Source organism: Perca fluviatilis, chromosome 12 (assembly GCF_010015445.1).
Source record: "Perca fluviatilis chromosome 12, GENO_Pfluv_1.0, whole genome shotgun sequence".
Lineage (NCBI taxonomy): Eukaryota > Metazoa > Chordata > Actinopteri > Perciformes > Percidae > Perca > Perca fluviatilis.
Window position 1 is genome coordinate 25,753,121 of NC_053123.1, and position 21,044 is coordinate 25,774,164.

The 21,044-nt window shown below is 41.2% G+C and overlaps 1 protein-coding gene across 2 annotated transcripts in view; it reads right to left on the bottom strand.

Moving 5' to 3' along the window:
- LOC120570276 (TBC1 domain family member 8) overlaps positions 1 to 20,663 on the bottom strand; it is a 28,889-nt gene extending 8,226 nt beyond the window's left edge. Inside the window, exons 1-11 of one of the 2 annotated variants that reach the window (XM_039818538.1) lie at positions 20,304 to 20,663; positions 15,442 to 15,552; positions 15,158 to 15,276; positions 14,077 to 14,305; positions 12,822 to 13,062; positions 9,918 to 10,125; positions 6,448 to 6,645; positions 2,883 to 3,032; positions 2,601 to 2,751; positions 785 to 999; positions 14 to 131 (exon numbers count right to left, since the gene is read on the bottom strand). In XM_039818538.1, coding sequence (XP_039674472.1) covers positions 14 to 131; positions 785 to 999; positions 2,601 to 2,751; positions 2,883 to 3,032; positions 6,448 to 6,645; positions 9,918 to 10,125; positions 12,822 to 13,062; positions 14,077 to 14,305; positions 15,158 to 15,276; positions 15,442 to 15,552; positions 20,304 to 20,430 — 1,867 coding nt within the window. In that variant the 5' untranslated portion in view covers positions 20,431 to 20,663. Of the gene's footprint in view, positions 1 to 13; positions 132 to 784; positions 1,000 to 2,600; positions 2,752 to 2,882; positions 3,033 to 6,447; positions 6,646 to 9,917; positions 10,126 to 12,821; positions 13,063 to 14,062; positions 14,306 to 15,157; positions 15,277 to 15,441; positions 15,553 to 20,303 lie in introns of those variants that run through there. The other variant, XM_039818539.1, reaches the window with a different exon arrangement.
- Between the last annotated feature and the right edge of the window lie 381 nt (positions 20,664 to 21,044).

Genomic DNA, 21,044 nt, shown 5'->3' on the forward strand with positions numbered 1-21,044 from the left:
CCTGACCTCTTACCTATGACCCTGCGGTTGAAGTAGTCAGGCAGCATCCTCTCACAAACTGCCACCAGCAGCCAGAAAGCTTCTTCTTCTTTAGCGTAGAGCAGCAGCACCGACGCCAGAATGTTCATAGACTGGACAGAAGCAGATGAGGAAGAAGGAAGATGCAAGAAACACACACACAATGATCAGACGCCATTTAACGACAGTTTAAGGCAGTTAGACTGATCAGTCTCCCCGAGTTGGTCAAAAAAGGGCCTCGGAACACACCAAAGCGAACCAGTCAAGTATCCCAGTCAAGGAAAGTTTTATTTTTTATTTATTTATTGTTTACACTTTTGCAAGGCACTGTATCCGTGTCACATTCTCATTAGGGGCTGAGCCCCCCTAAAGGTCTGATCCTAGAATCACCCCTGCCCATCACGATCTCTGCACTGACGAATGGGAATGCATTTTGTTTATTTTATTTTATTCATTTAGTTTTGTTTCATATCTTCTGCACGTAATGTGTGTTTTAATATGAAGAAATTAATAGCAATACATTTAATTAAAAGATTGATAAGATTCTGAGGGACCTAAGAACAAAATATAAATAAAAAGGGTAGGTAAATAAGCAAATGCTTTAACCTACACCTTTTCAGTCAGTATTGATTATAAACGAGTGAAGATGACACTGTATGAATTAAGGGGACACTTGTTTTTTTTTACTATTAATGTTATGTATGTGATCGAAATAAACTACTCTAAACTAAACGTCACCACACCGCTCGGATCATCAGGTCCCTACCTGACAGTATCCGATCTTGGGGTTGCGGTGAGCGTAGGCGGTGAGGACTCGTCTCAGTGCAGCGATGCCGGTGGGGTTTTGAAAGGCGGGATGGTCCGGCAGAGAGCGGTGAAGGTCCCGCTCAATCTCCTCTGTGGCCAGGCTGCTCAGGCCCATGGACTTCTGCACCATGCTGGTGTAATAGCCCTGGTGGGACTCTAGCTCCGAGGACGCGTCTGCACAAACCAGAAGTAGAGATGCTGTAAATAAGCATAAAATGACACTAGGGCTGGGCGATAAATCGATTTTATCGATTAACTCGAATGTGTAGTTAACGTGGATTTGTTTAAATGAAAAATCGATTTTCTCCTTAACATCCGCCGACGCTCCCCTCTGGGCTCATCCCTCCCCCCACGCGTTTGCCATAGAGATACACAAACAACATGGCAGCGACAAGGACTAACATTAATTATTTTCTTAACCAGTCATTTCATTACTTACTTATCTGTAATCTCCGCCGAAATGACCGGCCGCTCGCGGTGCTCTGTCCCCGGCTGAGAGTCACCTATTCTGGGATAACTGAACCACCAGCTACCGGTGACCTGACGGAGCACCATGCGGGGCACCAGAGGCGGTGTTGAGGAACTCTGTTGCGGCTCAACACATCTAGCTAGCTACTAAATGCCGCTGATACAACCGAGCTGTGACGGAGGTCTGTAGCGGCTTAAACAACTGGCAATCGCCGCTGTGTAGCACGGAGCTCCGCTTCGACGTTTGTTTTTATCGCTACGAAGGAGCTTGCTACAGGTATGCCACATTCAAGAGACCACGGGATGTTAACGTACGTTACTCAGCAACAGATGGAAATACAGGTATGCTACATTCAAGAGACCATGAGATGTTAACGTACGTTACTCAGCAACAGGTGAAAATAAGGGCAAGGTTGCGCAATGTTAAAATGATTTGAGCTTTTAGCGAGGAACGAGAAGTGAATTACCTGTATGTGTGAAAACAGCTTTATCTCACGCATCCGTTTTGTTGTTGTTGAATATATAGCCCCCCCAAAAAAAAAAAAAACTCAAACCAATTTATGTTTCCACAAAATTGGCATGAATAATCATAATGGTATACATGCCCCATGTGTGTGCGTGTGTGTATGAGTCAAAACTAAATAAAACTTTTTCTTTGTCATCTGCAGATTGATTTTAAGTAGAGGGAGAATTAGAGGATTTTTTTTTTTTAAATTGGGGATTTTATTTTTAGGCCATATCGCCCAGCCCTAAATGACACCTTCCAAACAGCCCCTGCTTTGTCAGGCATTTTCAAGCCTCTTCAAGTTGATTTTAATACTGTTTAATACTAGTTTTTGGTATCGTAAATTTGACACTCTCAGTAATTCTTAGTTTTTTTTTCTCTGAACATTACCCCCCCTCCCGTGGCTCTGTAAAATCTTTTTATACAATGGCCCTAATACACCGCTGTAGTTCCACAGCAGTTCAGTTTCAGTTTGTGTTCCAGAAAGCTGTTCCTCCTCAGCGAAACTGAGCTGAGGAACTGAGAGCAGACGAAAATAAAAGCTGGCAGTTTGGTTCTGACGGAGAAGGTGTTGTTTAAGACGACACCTTCTCAGTATGGTATGTGGAGGTGCAGCAGAGTCTAGTTCATAGCCCATGTGCACACGTTTTGTGTCTGTTGACTACGATCCACACTGAAGCCAGCGTTCAGCGGATAGGTCAAATAACTGCTCTGCACTAAAATGTTGAAAAACTGGTTCTCATACATATGGAAGCCATTTCATTTTAGCTACTATGTTAGTTTTTCTTGCTCTCTCTCTTACCAGAAAGTGTCATCCACAGCTCCCCTCGCAGCGACTCTGGTATCCCCATGGCAACAAGTCTTTGGATCTTGTCTGTGCGGAACATGTGGACGCCGCGACCGAACTCCAAGAAATGATCCTCCCACAGCCGCTCCTTAACCTGCTCCTTGCTCTGACACAAACACGTTAGTGAGAAATTGTGTTATTTGGGTGAACCAATACTCTAATTTAGCTCTTAAAATCAGTTAATTGGTCGTTGAAAATTTGAGTTTGACTGGAGCTGAAATGTCAGACTCCACTTACCTTGTCGTCGTTGGTTCCTGGTTGGTTTTGGTGGAAGGCTGTCATCAGAGCCTCGCTGTTGACGGTGTTACGTAGAACCTGCTCCTCTATCCCTTCTTCGTCAGAGTGCCCGGTGTCATAGTAGAAGGTGTAGTATGGTGTCGGGGCGCTCTGAGGAAAATATGAGGAGTATAACATCATTGGTTTCTTGCAGACATTTTCCTACATGTAAAATTGAGCAGTGGGGTTGCACAGTTCCAGAACAATCCATCGTGAATGTTCAGAGTGAAATTAACATTAAATAGACGGAAAAATTGCCATATCTCTCTTCTCTCTCTCTCTCTCTCTCTCTCTCTCTCTCTCACATGTTAGGTGATCTAGAATATGGCAATTTAATAATTCCCTTCTCCAGAACACAGCTTTTGATACAGAATTTAGAACCAAACTGGCTGAATTTATATCAATTAGTACCGACTCAGTTTCTGACCCCGCATTATACATGGCAGGCAACTAAAGGGTTTATTCGAGATTTTACATCCTCTTTTGCGGTCAATTTGAAGAGGAAAAGAGAGGCAAGGATAGCAGAGTTGGAAGAACACTGTAAATTATTAGCGCAATCTCTTTTTTCTAAATCTACACATACTCTTCTAGTCACAAGTCGAACAGAGCTGAATGATCTGCTAAGAAGAAGAGCTGAGTTCATAATGCACAGAATGAGGCAAAATTACTATTTTAACGGCTGTAAACCAAGCAAACTGCTTGCTCTGAAATTAAAACAAAGTGAGTCCAGAGCTGCCATCAACAGCATCCGCACAGACCGAGGTATCTCAACGAATCCTAAGGATATCAGCAGCACTTTTCAATCCTTCTACTCAAAGTTGTATGAGTCCTCCTGCAACCCAGATCCGACACAGTGCCAGAAGTTCCTAAAATAACTAAACCTGCCTCTTCTTGACCCAGAGGAGGCAGAAGAACTGGGTCAACCTATAATGTTAGAGGAACTTAAATCAGCATTAAAAACAGTTAAAAAAGAGAAAACACCAGGGTTGTATGGAATTCCATCAGAACTTCTACAGTATTTTGACATATTAGGACCTACCATTTTACAAGCTTTAACTTTAGCCAAAGAGAAGGGTACTTTCCACCAACAAATCAACACTGCGCTGTTACGCCAAAGAAGGGCAAAGATCCTACGGATTGCTCAAATTTCAGGCCCATCAGCCTCATCGGGACTGATATTAAGCTTTATTCCAAAGTCCTGGCTCGCTTAGAGCACTTTATTGAGAAGCTAGTACACCCCGACCAATCAGGTTTTATACCCAAGCGTCATGCTGCAGACAATGTACGCAGATTATTTAATGTAATAGAAGATGCCAAAAACCTTCCAACAACAGCAGCAGTTTTATCAGTGGACACGGAAAAGGCTTTCAACCGCCTAGAGTGGAATTACTTGTGGCAAGTAATGGAGAGGCTTGGTTTGGGGGCCAAATTCATTGACATGGTGCGTACTTTATATGCGAATCCCATGGCCATAGTCTCAACCAATGGATTGCACTCTCAGCAATTTCCCATTAAGCGGGGCTTGGGACAGGGATGTCCGCTCTCCCCCATGCTATTTGCAATCTCTCTTGAACCATTAGCCCAAGCCATAAGGCAAAATAAAATCTGTAATGTCCAGATTAAATCCAGTAGCAGCTCAATATCATTATTTGCAGACAATATTTTGTTGTACATTGCTGATCTTGAGGACTCTATTCCAAAAATTCTTAAGATCTTCAATGAATTTGGCTCAATCTCTGGCTATAAAATTAACTGGAATAAATCTAATCTTCTTTTATTGAACAACATGCATGTGGCATCAGCCATTAGTGTTACAATACCAACTCAAAGCAAATTACATATTTGGGCATCACCATACACGCATCGCTACAGTGAGTCCAGGACAACTATGAAACTATATTAAGTAGTGTTCAAAGGGATCTGACCAATTGGTCTGTGCTGCCGGCATTACTATGCTCCAGGATTGTTATTGTTAAAATGAACATAGTTCCTCGTGTGAATTTCTTAAGTACAATTATCCCCTTACCCCCACCGATAAATTTCTGAAAGAAACTTGATAACTTAATTCAGCAGTATATTTGGAACAATAAACAACCTAGGCTAAAATACTCTACCCTGCAACGTACCTCAAATACGAGAGGCTTGGCCCTCCCCAACCTTAAAGTGTACCATACAGCCTTTTAGCTACGGGCCCTCAGAGTGTAGATAGACCCCTCATCCACAGTCCCATGGAGAGAAATAGAGCAAAACCTCACTGGAAGTCTAAGACTGCAAGACCTTGCCTATGCAGGTGTGTGTCCAAAAAAGTGTATGCTAGCCTATGGCCCTATTATTACCAAAACATTGGCCAACTTTAAACAGGTGGAGGAGCAACTATGCTACACCAACAAGTGGCATTTGATCACCCCAATTTGGCACAATACACACTTAATGTCTAGTAACAAACCCTTTGCTTGTAAGCAGTGGAGTGACAGAGGCATTTATACTGTGAACCAGCTATTCAATGAGAAAGGTATGTTGAGTTTTGAAGATTTAAGGGCTAGTTTTGAGGTCCCCAGGACATCCTTCTTCTTGTATCTGTGCTTAAGATCAGCCCTAAAATGTTATGGAGTGCCATGGGGAAACAGTCCTGAGGCGCACCCAGTCATTAAATGGTTTGATGATTTTCCTGTGACAGGATTAGCGTCCAAGATCTATGCTAAACTGATGCAAGTATCCATAGGAGACCTCCCAATAGCAAGGAAATGGGAGCGAGAGCTGAGCCCCGAGGGGAACGCAATTAATTGGGAAACAGTTTGGGATAACATTTTCCATTGTTCCAAGAACCCAAATCACCAGCAGATCCACTTCAACATATGTCATAGGAGAATTGGACTCCTCAGAAGAGATACGTCATTCCCACTCCCTACTGCACGTTCTGTCAACCTGAACAAACTGGAACCTTCCTGCACATGGTCTGGGAGTGTGAACAGGTGCATGAGTTCTGGAATAAAACAACATCAATAATATCTGATGTGATAGGATGTTAAATTCCTTCTGACTCGATTGTTTTGTTACTTAATGACGATTCTAAATTACACCTGCTTGGGAGACCGAAGAAAATTTGGTTAGCCGGCTCAACCGCAACCAAGTACATGATAGCTCAACGCTGCCCCCCACCCCCCACGCTTTGTATAAAACAGTGGTTGGCGTATTTTCTAGACTCTCTACAGCAAGGATTAACAAAGCCAAATCATCAACCTATGGAAAAGCACAGAAGCACAAATATCAGACCTAATGACCTCAGCGTCACAAGAATTAGAGGAGAGTGACTAGGCAAGGTGTGGTTTCCGTTTGTTTATTTGTTTTGTTTTCCTCGAGACCGCAGCGGGTGGGGGGGTGGGAGAGGGTTTTTGTTCTTGTTCAATTTGTGTTTCTGTTCTGTATGTTAAAAAAAAAGAAAAAAACAATAATAAATTGATCATAAAAAAAATAGATGTATTATTACATAAATTAAATAAAAACAGTGCTCTAAATTTACACATACCATACTCCTCCTGCCGTCTTTCCTGCTGCGGAACATGGACTGTTTCCACTGCAGAGATCGGAGTCTGGTGTTCAGGTTCTCGACCAGCTCGTCTCTGTCCGGCAGCTCGATCAGCTGGAAGGCCTTCTTAGTCCGAACACTCACTATGATGGGGTTAGGGAGCAGGCTGGTGCTCTCCACTTTTTCTATGGACAACACCTGATGAGACAAATGCAGGAAACCGGGCATCAGAACACAATCAATGATTCCTTACATGAAATTAGAATAGGAAGGTAGGCTGGTTTCTACTGCTTGTGTTGGAATCGGTAAAGGGGAAGCAGCTGAAAAAAATTAAAGAGAGTATCACGAATTAAAGTACTTAAATGCTGCCCTCAACTTTGTGGTAGGTTATATAGCACAATTTAAAGTCCACAATCAATCATCATAATATAAATAAACTTAATTTTGCTTCTCAGTTCATCGACAGAAATAATCTGCAAAATATCAATAATGTGACAACTTCTCCATGACATCATGCTTTCATACAAAATGTTATTTAAACTAGAGAGAAGTGGACCAGAGAGGGAGATACATTCTTACTGTAGCTCAAACAAACAACTATCACTTACAGTTACTGTAACACAAGCTTTAAGATGAGAAAAACTAAAACATTAAGTCCAGCTCTTCAGGAAATATGCAGCAATATATGGTTGAAAGACAATCAAAGGAACAGAAGGGGAACTTTATCAGCAGTTACAGATTAAGTGGGCGGAAGTGATTACACTTTTCTAAGACAATGCTTCAACAGAAAACAGAGGAAATAGAGGATTAAACCCAGTGGAGGAAAGACGGTATGCATGATTCCTCACATTGTTCATGAACAGACTGGGCATCTGGCTGCTAAGCTCTGCTTTTCCCAACTAAACCAAACTCAAATAGGCCAAGAGCTTCGAATATACAGTTTTATTTTTCACATGCAAATACATCTGTAAAAATCTAGAAGCTAGTTTATTGAATACCCAATTGAAATAATTTATTTAGCTCTGCCTTTCTCTCATTATTTACTCTGACAGTATTAAACATTTGAAGGAGAAGTGGCACTAAATCCGCCACTTTAACAATATGTATCACTTTAACATGGTGATCGATTCATTTAACAAAAGGTACGTCTTTAATGCAGAATGATAAGGGTAATGTTTTCATGTGATAGAAGAGCTTAGGAGAGATTCAAATCCCATTTGTTCTTCTGAATTTCTTAAAGGCTGAAATTGTCCGTTAACAAAGCAAACATGCAAGCTGTCCAACATTCCCCTCCGCACTTTAATGTGTGTGAACAGCCACATGAAACCAGTCTGTGTGTTACTCTTTAACCAGCAGCAAGGCAGAGTAAACACAGACTGCTCACCTAAAAATGCATTATAGAAAACACTACAGAAATGCTCAGATAAACTCTCTTGAATAAAGTCACTCCAGACAAAGAGACAGAAAAGTCAGGAGCTCTGGTAAAGAAAATACTGTCTTGTACTGCCCGAGGAGATGGTGTTGTATCTCTTATCAGTTTTCAGCATCCCAAAATCTATATTGCACACTTGTCTAATGGTGATCAGAAAATATCCCTTCATATTTAAAAAGTTTTTCATGCTCAGGTGGTCATCACTTTCTACTAATTAGGTCACGTGAACTGAACCAGTGGGCTTTTGTTTCTCGCTTCCTGTTAGCATTTACAGTAAGTTACACACATTATGACAAAGAAATAAGATTATATGGCAGTAATTACAGTTATCCTGTAAATTCAGCCATATCATTTCATAACTCACGCAGGGATCACAGAACCTGGCCTAGTTTTCTTACGGTTTCATTTTATGAGTCATTCAAAGGCACCATCATGGGCGTAATCTTGGAAAGTTGAGATTTGAAGAGAACCACTGAAATGCACCTTTAGCTTTTCTGTTACACGAGGTAAGGAAACTGTAGCTGATCTTTGATGTCAATGTACTTTTATGTTTTGGTGTATTCACAGTGTACGCTGCAGCTGAGTTAGGCAGGAAAATTGCATCCCAATCAACGTCTTGCCCTCTGCAGCTTATTGTGCTAATTAGATCATGTCTGTCACTTAGCATAAAGAGGAAGCTCTTTGTTCACACGGCAGGAAGAACTTTTGTTGTCTCTATCTGGGGGCTGTCTGTTGATTAGATTAAAGGCGCTGACATACCAACCCGATTATCGGCCGTTGGACAGTCTGGCGAGGTCGGTGACTCGAGTCTGTTTGGTGTGTTCCGTGCCGTCGTCAGTCGGAGAAGCCATCGGTTTTAATTTGGGCTGATTTGACTTGTTGAATCGGCCAGTGGGCAGTCGGACTCAATGACCAATCTGATTGGTGGAGTGCTAGCCCTTGACTAGCGAATCAGTGCACTTATGTTAAAACACTTACCGGAAACGACGAGCGGGATGAGCGTGACGAACGCCTCTCAAAATCTGACGAAAATCTTTCAAACTTTGTTGATCAAAAAAAACAGACAGATTCAGCAACTGTAGGGCCTATTTCTCGCTTAAAATGTTTTCAGAAACACGTTTCGGTTAACTATTTTTGTCGGCTTTGAAATTCGGGAGAAACCAGACCCACGTGACACATTCGTCATTTACGGTTTTAATTTTTTGGGTGGCAATGCAGATTAGCGCCGCCTGCTGTTATGAGACATATTATGTCTCGCGCAGAACGTACGCTGAAGTCGGCATCGCTTCGGTGTGTTCCGAGGCACTTTTTGGACCGACGAGAGACGAATGATCAGTCTGACTGCCTTTTCTGCCGATGGCCGGCCGTCGGGTTGGTGTGCCTTTAGACCAAAAGACTAACTTGAAAAGAATTTACTTCCACATCGTAGGATCTTGTTTGTGACCGGAGGTAACCTCGAAACACATGAATTTGGAAATAATGCCTTCTTTTGGGCGACGAAAAGTTTTCATCCAAGGAACCGCACACAACTTCAAGGGAATACATTTGTGAAACTGAGAAATGTTTGGGACTGTAAAATGTAGAACCACGGGGGGGGAATACATCTTGCAGTCCACTGCAGTATAAAATCCTGTTCTGTCATGTCATTTCGTTATTAAATCTTTTTGTTATTCTTCATTGGACAAAGCCTCTCCTTTTTTTTAAATAAAGAAAAGCTACATTTGCTACAAAAGATTATTATAATCTTTAAGATTATAATTATGCCACATTAGACCCTGGTAGACCACCTCATGTGGTGAGGATGTGCAGGTTCCGCTCACTAGCCTTCAGTCCTTTAAAGTTTATATCTTTATAAGGTCTGAAATGGCACACAGCCATAGTGTACACAGTGTCATGGACCACTGAAGCCTTATATTTACTGCCGACACATGGAAGCCTTTAGTCTCTTGTGTTTTTATGGTATTTTATTCCTTTACAGACCTCATTGTACTCCTAATAAACAGGTAACGTCAGTGAGGCTGTGATGCAGGTACCGTACCTCTGAGAGGGGTATAAGCAAGATGCAATTGCCTTCCTCTCGGCTGGAGAAGCACAGATAACTGTCAGTGGTGTAGAGGGTCCCGGCTGTATGGCAGCGTCCGTGTGGTGTCCATACCGAACAGGAGGCCACCTCGTGGAGTCGCTCACCACGAGGGAGCCGAAACAGAGCTAGGACGTACTCCCTTAAAGCCTGTTCCTCTAGGATTCTGGGAAGAAGATGATGAGGGGAAGAGTTAGGCAGTGACACACAGATGTAGCTTGGGAGCAAAACAAATAGAATATGGACACAAAGCTGCAAGAAAATGTCTGCCTCTCATTCCCTTTGGCTTAAAACTACACAAATAGAACAGTGTACCAGCAGCAGGTTATAATGGCTGAGCTGTACAGGTACTTCTGTATTGATAGGATTGGACGTTACTATTCAATTCAATTCAATTTTATTTATAGTATCAAATCATAACAAGAGTTATCTCGAGACACTTTACAGATAGAGTAGGTCTAGACCACACTCTATAATTTCCAAAGCCCCAACAATTAAAGTAATTCCCTCAAGAGCAAGCATTAGCAGTAGCTATTGCGACAGTGGTGAGGAAAAACTCCCTTTTAGAAAGAAAGTTCGGCAGACCCAGACTCTTGGTAGGCGGTGTCTGACGGGGCCGGTTGGGGGTGTGATGAACAGTGGCAATAATAAATCATAATAAATCATAATAATAATAAAGATAATGGAACAGTGACTACAATGGTAGTTGCAGTAGTTCATGTCATAGTAGGGCACAGCAGAGCGTTACGGGGTGTAGTGTGGCATAGCAGAGCATGGATGGATGCAGTGGACTGCTAGTCAGCTGGTGAACACATGCAATCTGCAATGCTCCATTTTTGGAGATGTTGACATCTGAAACAAAATCCAGCATGGGATACTGTGGCAATGTCACAAGAAAAACAAACAAAGAGGAGAAGTAACCTGGCCTAGTTTGTCTGTAGTTGTGCATGATGATTTACTGCAGTACAGCGCTAGTAACAGTAACAGACAAGTATAGCACAGCTTCGCAGAGTTTATACTGTAGCATAAAGCATATAAACATAAAGACCTCAGAGCTGCAGCGAGGATACTCAAATTACATTTCAGGGAAATTTGGTTAGCCTTGGCGAAAACGACAAAAAACATTTTTGGGTTGTACTACTATCCTGCAAAGAAATGTGGGAGTTAGCGTGTCGTGGAAGTTTCCTTTGCAGCAGGGGGAAGAGTTTTCAGAGTTTAGTAAATTGAAACAAATAAGACAGACTGAGACTAAAACCAAGTTGGGTTTTTGTATTTTATTATAAAAGATATTTGCAAATATAGGATCAACATGATTTCACAAAAGGCCGCAGCCCAGTGTGGAGTCAGTTTCTCAAATGAGTGCACAGAACACTAGGCTTATATGCATCTTCAGAGTGACAGCACACACGCACTTAGATTATTATGATGCTACAGTTCTTACAGGCAATCTGATACACATGAAGACAATCAGAGAAATACAAGAGACATCTTGGAGCCATTTCGCCTCCTCCTTCCGGTACGACTTTCACCCCCCAGTTACATCTTAACTGGCATGGGAAAACTAGAGAGTTTTAGGGCGACCTTGTAGCCCCTATCTGTTCAGACAAACCATGCTTACATTATGTTCCAGACTGGATGTAGAAGCCAGTCTGGTTAAAGCCGTAAGGAGATTAGTTCAGTTTAAACATAGCTAGTTTTTGTTTTTCTCTACTCTGAGACCCAAATCGTCTACTTTTCCTCTCTAAAACATGCCCACCAGCACAACTAAGATCCTACATACAACAAGTGTTATTTATTTATGAATAAGTGAATAAAAGACAAAGAAATGTTGGATGATCACAGAAATATACAGTAAGCTGTTTAAAGTCAAAAGGGCAAGCACACAAATAAAAATAAAAAAAATAAGATGTTTACCCCCATTCTGGACACCCTGTAGTTTATGTGTCCCTTGCATGTACTTTTCATTTCTTCTTCCTTTTTTCAGTTTCCATCTCTTCACTTATGCATGCTCAGATCAACCATATCTACTCTAAATACACAAATATGGTACATTTGCTATTTACAGCTACAAAAATAATTCTGTGATGTGGTCTGCCACCCACTCTTACATCTGCGCTCTTTAGCTCTGGCAGTTTACTTTTATCTCCACTTCCTATCGTGGTATTGAGGTTTTGACATTAAAAGAAATAAGTAAACCTGTGCATCACAGTGGCATCTGGGGAGGAACACTGTGAGTAAAAGCGCCATATAATGTAGTCTGTGCTCTCAAGGCAAATCAGGTTTGCTGCAAAGTGCTTTAAAGAAAACCTACAAGAATAAAAAGCAAGACAAAGCTTAGTATATTCCAATATTGTTTTACTTCTGTTCGTCTCTCTTTTTAAGGGAGATGCTGTCATGTCCGACTATTCATAAATCTTGGGTTATAACTCAACATACATCTAACACGCTATTATATCCATTATCTTGGGTAACTTTTAGGCCAGGCTACTCTCAAGATGACAGTACGCTTCTTCAGAACTGCTCGTCGGATTGTCGAATAGCTTTGGAAACCCCCCTCCCCTTCACGCCTTTCTATCGTCAGATTAGGGGGAGCTGTGTCCAACCATTTCGGTAACTTTCAAAAATTAACGATCTGACATTCACACCCACTTCAAACACCAGCTGTGCAGAGGTGAGAAAGCAGGCAGGGTTTGAATTTGAATTTTTTCATCCCTGACATTCTTTCATCAGCAAATTTAACTGGTATTTGTGAATTCACCTGAAACGTGAACTGGAATATGCTGAAAACAAACCTTTTATTTTTCGACTTAATGATGATGCTGTCAGTTCATGTTAGTAACAGAAACCAGAGCCAGCACTGACCTCTTAGTGATGCGTGTGGGCTGCTGCAGGACTCGGTCCAGCTCCAGGCCTTCGCTGTCCAGCAGCCGCCTGAGGGCAATGTCAGCCAGCTGACCAATGACCCCAAATGCCTCGTCCAGGTTGAGGAACATGGAGAATTCCCTCTGTCTCTGCCGTGTGTTGACCCGGATGGCCTCCGTCATCAGACCGGTGGAGACCCGCTCCAACCGCGTCACCTCCGCCCAGGGAATCACAAACTTGACTGGGGAAAAAAGAAGAGAGTGAAATATTTGAGTTTCTTAAGACTGACTTCATGTCACAGTGACAACTACACCTGTGAACCACCTTATGGTCATTATGCGTTTCCATCCTGTTGTCAAGCTAATTTAAATGAATCTTTCCTAATAGTAGGAACTTTCCACAACTGCACTCAGTTGTGAAACTTCAGTTGCAGATTGTTAATTAAGATGCTGCAAGAAAATGTACATTTGTAGAGCGATAACCAAGAATTGGCTTCTGCTTGTAAGACGTTTGGGGGGGATGAAGATTTAAAATAAGATCTGAAATGATGTGAAATTTAATTGTATTTTATATATTCAATTAACATATTCGGAAAACATTATATGAGAGGTAAGTATAGATTAAAGAAAAGTAATGGGTATGAAAACATTTTTTCTCTACAAAATACCCTAACTAAACTAATTTTACCAATGCATTTGGTTACTTTTTTACTAACATAATCGATGTGTTCTCACAAACTCGCACCTCTTGTCTATTATTCTGAGGAATGTTCCACACATTAATGGTTTCTCAGGTGAAGCGAGAATTTTTTTGGGAAATAAAGAAGTGAATTACTCTGCAGGAGAGGTATGAGAAGTTTCGGTAACACTTTACTTTAACTTTTCTACATAAGAGTGACATGACACTGTCATGAATACATGACACTCACATGACACTGTCATGACACAGTCATGACACATGAACCCTGACCCTAACCCTAACCATAACCCTAACCACGAATGACACTTACCAAAAAAGAGTTATGTCATAAACGTTTATGACTTGTTTATAATGTTTTATGACACGTTCATGACAGTGTCATGTCAGTCTTATGTAGAAAAGTTAAAGTAAAGTGTAACCGAAGTTTCTATGGACTTTTTGATAATTCTGACAACAGTATACTGTTAATATTAATAAAAAAAATGATTGTGGGGAAACTCTCTTTGCGTTCAGTCTTTTGGCTTGACAATCAGAGCCCTCACTTTGGTGTACAGACCTTCCTTCCCCAGCAGGAAGGAGTAGAAGGCCATGTGGTTGATGCTAAGGTAGAGGAAGCCCTGCCGAGGCACCCGGCCCTTCCAGCAGCAGCAGGAGTAGTACGTCACCAGTTTCTCTGACGAAGGGAGGCCAAAGTGCAGCTCGAACTTCAGCAGCACCTCCCTGAACTTCTCTGGCTCCTCCTCCTGGGCGGCCTGTCGACCCCGAACCTCCTCTGCAATAAGGCCCTACGAAGGAGGAAACTTACACTCGTGACTTCAGAGCACTTTATATGGACTTGCTGCACAACATGCACTGGACACTGTATACCATGGATCTCTGAGGTTCATCACTGGTATGAAAGCCCTCACTCACCAATTGTGAACTGTATGAACGTGTTGGATGGCCTTCTCTATCAACACGGAGACTTCAACACTGGCATACCTTCATATACAAGACTATTTTAGGTCTCCTTCCATCCTACCTTCTGACCTAAATCAGTGTAAATAGTACCGGGACTTACAATCTTCGTTCCCAGGATCTTTTCCTTCTGCCTGTTCCAAAGGTTAGAACTGAGCTGGGAAAGAAGACCTTTAAGTTTGCTGCTCCCTCTGCTTGGAACAATTTACAGAAATCCATGAATCCTACTGAGCTGGTCTCATTGGTCGCTTTTAAGAGGATGTTGATTGACTTGGAGGCAGCCACATCTGGCTGCAGATGTTCTGACTGATGTGTGGTTGACTTTGAAAGATTTGCTGTGTCAGTTGTTTTATGTTTTTGTTGTTTTTGCGTATTTTGTGTTTGTATGTACTGTATGTGTGGTTGTACTGCTGCCTGTCTTGGCCAGGACACTCTTGAAAAAGAGATTTGTAATCTCAATGAGTCTCTTCCTGGTTAAATGAAGGTAAAATAAATATAAAATAAAAACAAAAGGGTTTCATCATCATTATATAATCAACAGTGAGGCGGGTGTTTTACTTTGATCCAACCAATGCCTTGAATCCTTTTTTTTAAACCCGCAGGGAAAGCTTTGTCAACACATCTCAAAATCTAAAATCATCCTCTGACAGGATTCAGGCCGGCACAGGCAGGCTTCGTACCTTGACCTTTCCTTTGACAAAGCTGGCAGCATCCTCCTTGTTCTCAAACACAGACAGAGAGCGAAGCAGGTTGTGGACCAGCCAGTCCCAGTGCTTGTTCACCTCCTCTATGGCGGCTCCTGATAGACAAAAAGATAAAAACACAAGAGGGAATTTAACAGCTGTGTCCAATCTAATGAGGCGGTTGAAGGTACAGAAAAAGAACATCGAAATTTCCCCAGGCACACCAAGACTGCACACAACCAAAAACACCAACATATCTGAGACGTAATGGTCCAGCTCACCACTGGCGATGACCCAGCTGATCTGGGAGGCGGGAACCTGGAGGAGGATGCGGAAAGGTGTGACCCTGGCATTGGAGTCCAGCACTGTGTCCAGCGCCCCCACCAGGAGACCTGCAGAGACGACAAAACACAGAGAATCAACATATCCCAGGGACATAGCTCAGGCAGCAGTAATGGTTATACTGGCTTTAATGTCCAAAGTCATTGCTCAGTATATTTTTGATAGAAAAATAGTCGCAACCATATTGATAATCAATTAACCATTAAAGTAATTTTTAATGCGAAGGTGGCAGAAAATCCTCTTAAATATGGATTTCCTGCTTTTCTCTGTTTTATATCATATTTAAATGAACATCTTTGGGTTTTGGACAAAACAAAGCATTTAAAGACATCCCCTTGACGCCACGTTGAGAAACTGGTATGGACATTTTTCACTCTTTTCTGACATTTTTTAAAACCAAAAAATGTATCGATTAATCTAGAAAAACACATCTCACTACTGTCAATACAAACAACTATTTGATGAATGTTTCAGTCCGTGTGTGTGTGTGTGTTCATCACTAAAACCGGAGAGGTTATACACAGACAGATATATTTCACAGCTAGATGACAGAAATGTTTTTCAACCTTTAAATTTAAATGATGCTCCTTTATAGCCATTTTTGTAGTTATTATGATGCTTATGTGGTCACTACTGCTTCATCGTTCTTAATTACTTTCAAATGACTTCACCAACTTATTTTAATTTTGTATCTACTTATTGTTCTTTAATTCTGATATCTGCTATAAACAAACCGTCACCTCTTACACTTCAGTCTGTGGTCAGTTGCAGATAAAGATTAGGCTACACTAATATTATTAGTTTTGTAGAATAAGATTCCAGTAGTGGCTGCATAGGATTGTTTCCGACTCGTGTGACTCAAACATTTCCAATAACAGAGTTGTTTTGTAAAGTCCAAAAGTCAAACTTAATTGAAAAAGAATAGATGTAATCATTTCCAAAACGCAACATGTTTTCTTATCTAATGAAATATTCTGTTACAATCCATATTTGTTGTTTAGCCTTTCAAAAGCAACATTTTCACTGCGATCAAAAAACTGCTTGCTCTCCCTTAAGTATCACACTTAGAAGTTACGTTTTGCTTCTTTACACAAAGTTTTTCACCCAGCTTTGCTCCCAACTGTTAAGGCGGCATTATCAGACAGATCTACCCAACCTGCCACAACTGAGTACGACCCTGCATTTCAAAGTTATGACAGAACAAGATAAGGGCAAGAGCAAGAAGTCGGATCTCTATCTACATGTTCAGCATTGCCTTCTCTGGCCTGGTACACACAAAAGACCAAGTAAAACATGAAGAGAAGAGGAAGAGGGAGCAGTATTAGTTCTACTGCATACTGGGCTTGATGATTTAACTCAACAGCTTCAAGGTTGTCAGCCTATAAAAAAAAAAACAGTGAAACTGAAAGTATTGCACCCGAATGGGATTCACCGGAGGCTTTTATAATCTTGTGAGAGAACGGCTGTTTAAGAGGCTTGTCCACATTTGGAAAGTATGCTTTTTGTTCAATTTAAAATCATTCAATACATGGTGTGTATAAGCTTCAAACCAGAAGTATTATAGCCTTTGTTGGTGGAACCCTAAGCAGGTGGAGATGTGTAAAGATAAAGTCTCTCTCAGCAGCTCTGGCTCTCAGCCAAATGTAAACCATATCTTAGAGTCAAAGTCGACCTGCCTGGAGCTGCGAAGCCGGCAGCCTGGCAACACAAAACCATCCGTCTGTCACCACAAAGCCCAGAAGGGGTGGACACTGGTAAACTTTCCAGAAAGGGGAGTCAATATGAATCATCGCCTTTCTCTGCTAATGGTCACACGGTGGGGGAATACTGCTGTGGAGACATAAAGGCTACAGTCCACCTTTAGGAGGCTTGGAGAAAAGCAAAACCGAGATCTGCTCTCACATCTACAATGTCCGTTTGCTCTTGAATGCATCAAACTTAATGATCTGTATCGGTCTTTTTCTTGGGTTGCTTTATGTCAACGCATTCAATTAAGGCTAACTGACAAAAGACATGCAAAAAGTAACTTTAAGAGAAAAGTATTTGGTTAGAAATAAAAAGACAAAGACAAAGAGGTATGAAGGGAGTGATCAGCTGCAGATGTTTAGATGCCCAACCCTTTTCAGAAATCCAGCTGAAAGTATGTTATCACTGTTGTTTTCACAACTTTGAGACCACATTGAATTTCAGTTTCTGCTTTTATCTTTATAGCTAGAAACATTAAAAAAAGATTCAGATCTGAGCCATAAAACAGACAACTCCTCTCTGTGTCGTTTCCTTCGCCTGTGTGGCAGGAACGCCACAGAGAAGCTTGTTTAATTAGTTAATGTTGAACGACGATTAGACAACAGGACTTGACCTTTTCTTGCTATGGGAACAGTGGGAACCAACACATACACAAAGTAAACCCCGGCCAGGAAGTTCCTACTATTCTCTTTTATTAGAAGAGCGCTAGCCACGGGTTTCCCCACAGGGAAGAAGAGGGTGAATAGAGAAGACACTGTATGAGCTGGTTGCCTGGTTTAATGATATGAAGTGTCCCTCGTCCCCTATAAATCTACTGTACAGACGACTGCCAATTTGTCAGTAAAGCCTGTTGTACAGATACAAAACACAGAGAGGAAGCGAGAAAGAGGAAACACCAAACGGGTCGTCATGGAGAAAGCTGTAATTCACAGCGGTGGGAAGCGGTCAGATGGGCTGCATCAGGTACATGGTCAGAAACGTGTATAATAATCACTAAATATTTAGGACAGAAACAAATTTTAATTATGGCATACTGATAGCAGCATTTTCACCACCTTCAACATTTAATACAACTAAATCCCACTGAATGACAAAAAACTGTCAATTTTCCAACAGGAAATCACAGCGAGAGGTCAGTTAGACTGGTTTTAAGCATGTGATTATTGCAGGTTTTCTTTTTTGTCTACAGGATGGTTACATTTCCTATGAGAAAAATGTTACACTTTATTAGAATCAAACTAAATAAAATGGTCTGTTTTTTTGTTTTTTTTAGATTGACTGTATATTGATTTTAACCAATATAAAACATTACAGCAAGAATAGTAAGTGACATACAGTATACAGTTATTATTACACGGCTTTGTTGAATACTCGATTCTGATTGGTCAGTGGTCGGCATTTTACGCTCGGTTATTACCGCTGATATGGATGCAGTTCTGAATATAGACTCTGGAGGAATATTTATTACCATTAAATCAAAAAAAGTAATTTTTAAATCAATATTTATTGTCAAATGTTGGATTTCTTTAGTAAGTAGCTGTGTAATAAGCAGGATAATGTAAAGCCAGCAGGTCATTATTGCTAATTAAACCCCGGCAGTAATAATGAGCCACTTGCTCTACATTATACCTTACATAATCTTAAAAATCACTCATTTGTTACAGTCCGAACCCCAAAAATATTCAATTTAAAAAGATTTAAAAACATAGAAAAACGTAGAAAGGTGGCAAATTCTCACATTTGAGAAGCTGGAACCAGAAGAAGAAAAGCTAAAGCATCATGTCAAAAGCCTGACTTCAGTTAATCTAAAAGTTGATTCAGGTTGAAGACATTCAATAAATCTTACACCCCCAAAGCTAACACAATCAGGCTAACTCAAGCCTTTTTTGATCAAAACAAATCAAAATGTAGAGAAGTCAGAGATGTTAAAGCTGTGATGTGCATGGCTTCAGAGCAACACTTATCTAACACATTGTATAAAAATTGAAATGACCACCAACATAAATACAACCAAAGTGAATAGCAGTACTTATGGCCTTTTTCAAAGCAGATTTTGACTTGTAGCTAATCACATTAATAGACACAGCCTATTCAAGTGTCCCAGTAAGTCATGGCAGCATGCACAATAACTGGACCCTGAAACCGAAGCAGCTTAATAAAATGTATTAGCCTACATGTCACAATCTCACAGTAGGAAAATCAAATGTTTTCTTGTGGAAAAATCAGTGCGCAGTTGATTAAAACAAAATAAAGTTAGTTAGTTTAGTTTGTTGCTGATGTTTTGCTGGGGCATTGACCCTTTAGGATTGCTATTCTTTAACCATGCACTTTGCATGTAGGTGTTGTAGTGCTAGAAACCCCTCCCACTCTACTTCTAATCTTGGTTTTAAGACCATGTGTGAAACATCTTTATAGGAGGTGAGAAAGTTTGGATATGACATAAAGGATTGCTGCATACTTTTATAAAAATGGATGTGTTTCTGTTCTGGTCACAATCAGAGGCGCTGCAGAAATGGGCAGCATGAAAAAGATGTTTTTTGAACATCAAAGCATGTAAACCTATTCTAGTAGACCCCAAGAGTACAAATATGAAGCCGAAACGGAGTATAATAGGACACCTTGAACCAAAGTTGGGCCCCATGTTGAGAGTTTGAGAAAATCAAAGCTAAGGGTCAGTGGTTAAGGTCAAGTTGCCATAAAGTTATAATGTTGGTTTGGCATCATTCGCCATAATAGCACACACAGACTGTGGTAAACCATCTGGAACGGGGGCTTTCCTGTGAACCCTGTGATTGGAACAATCTAGGATTTCCCTGAATTTTGGTTCAACGGACCTTAACTATTTAATCCTTCTTTCTGGGATATCCCCTTGTGATCCTGTCTGATGATTCTTTGTGGTTCGTTTTTTTCTGTTTTTGCTATTTTTGTTGTTGACTTGTTATCCTGACTGATGGCTTCTCCAGTGTTGTCACAGTTTACCTGTGGCCCTGCCTGTGGTGCTGTCTGTGTGGCCTCGCCTTTGCGTGTTGTTTTGTGTTGTGCTGTTTTTCTGTACCTGTGATCCTGCCCGTCGGCTCTCCGTGGCCTCTCCTCCTCTGCAGGAGGAAGAAGTCGTTGCTCCTCACGGTCACCCAGAGCTTCAGAGCGTTTTTCAGCAGAACTTCCTCCGGGTGTAGCCACATTTCTTCCAGCAGGGAGGGACCGGAGGAAGAACCTCCGCCGTTTGCAGCGTCGGTATACAAAGTTTTCTCCGCCTGTCCTCCGGCTCGGGATCGCCCTGATTGATCCTACACCGGCGGGTTTTCGGGTTTATCCATGATCATATCCTGTATCCTGCGCCTCCGACAGCTGCAGGCTTGCTCGCCTCACGTCTGCTGCTCCCTCACGCCCGAGTTGCAGCAGCTGTACACACCAGACAAAGATCGTCTATTTGAGAAGATGACTCACTCTGTAGTTGAATCAGGGCCCTGCAGTTTTGCTCAGTAAAGATGATTGTATATTTTTTTTTATGAATAAAAATGTAACGTTAGCTGGGAATTTTTTTATTTTATTATTATTTTGCTAAATTGTTTTAGATCCCATAATCACAGCAACAAAACACGTTTTTATAGTTTTTTTTTATTTGGCACAAAAAGCTCTTATGAAAAGTAGCCTACACTTAGGCCTATATTTATAATCATGTCATGGATATTCTATTTGGCACTTTGTTATTTGTTTAGGTTCATTCTCTTGAAAGTAGGCTATAATTAGCCTATGAGGCCTACCGGTATTGTAAGAATCTATAGCCTAACTGTAG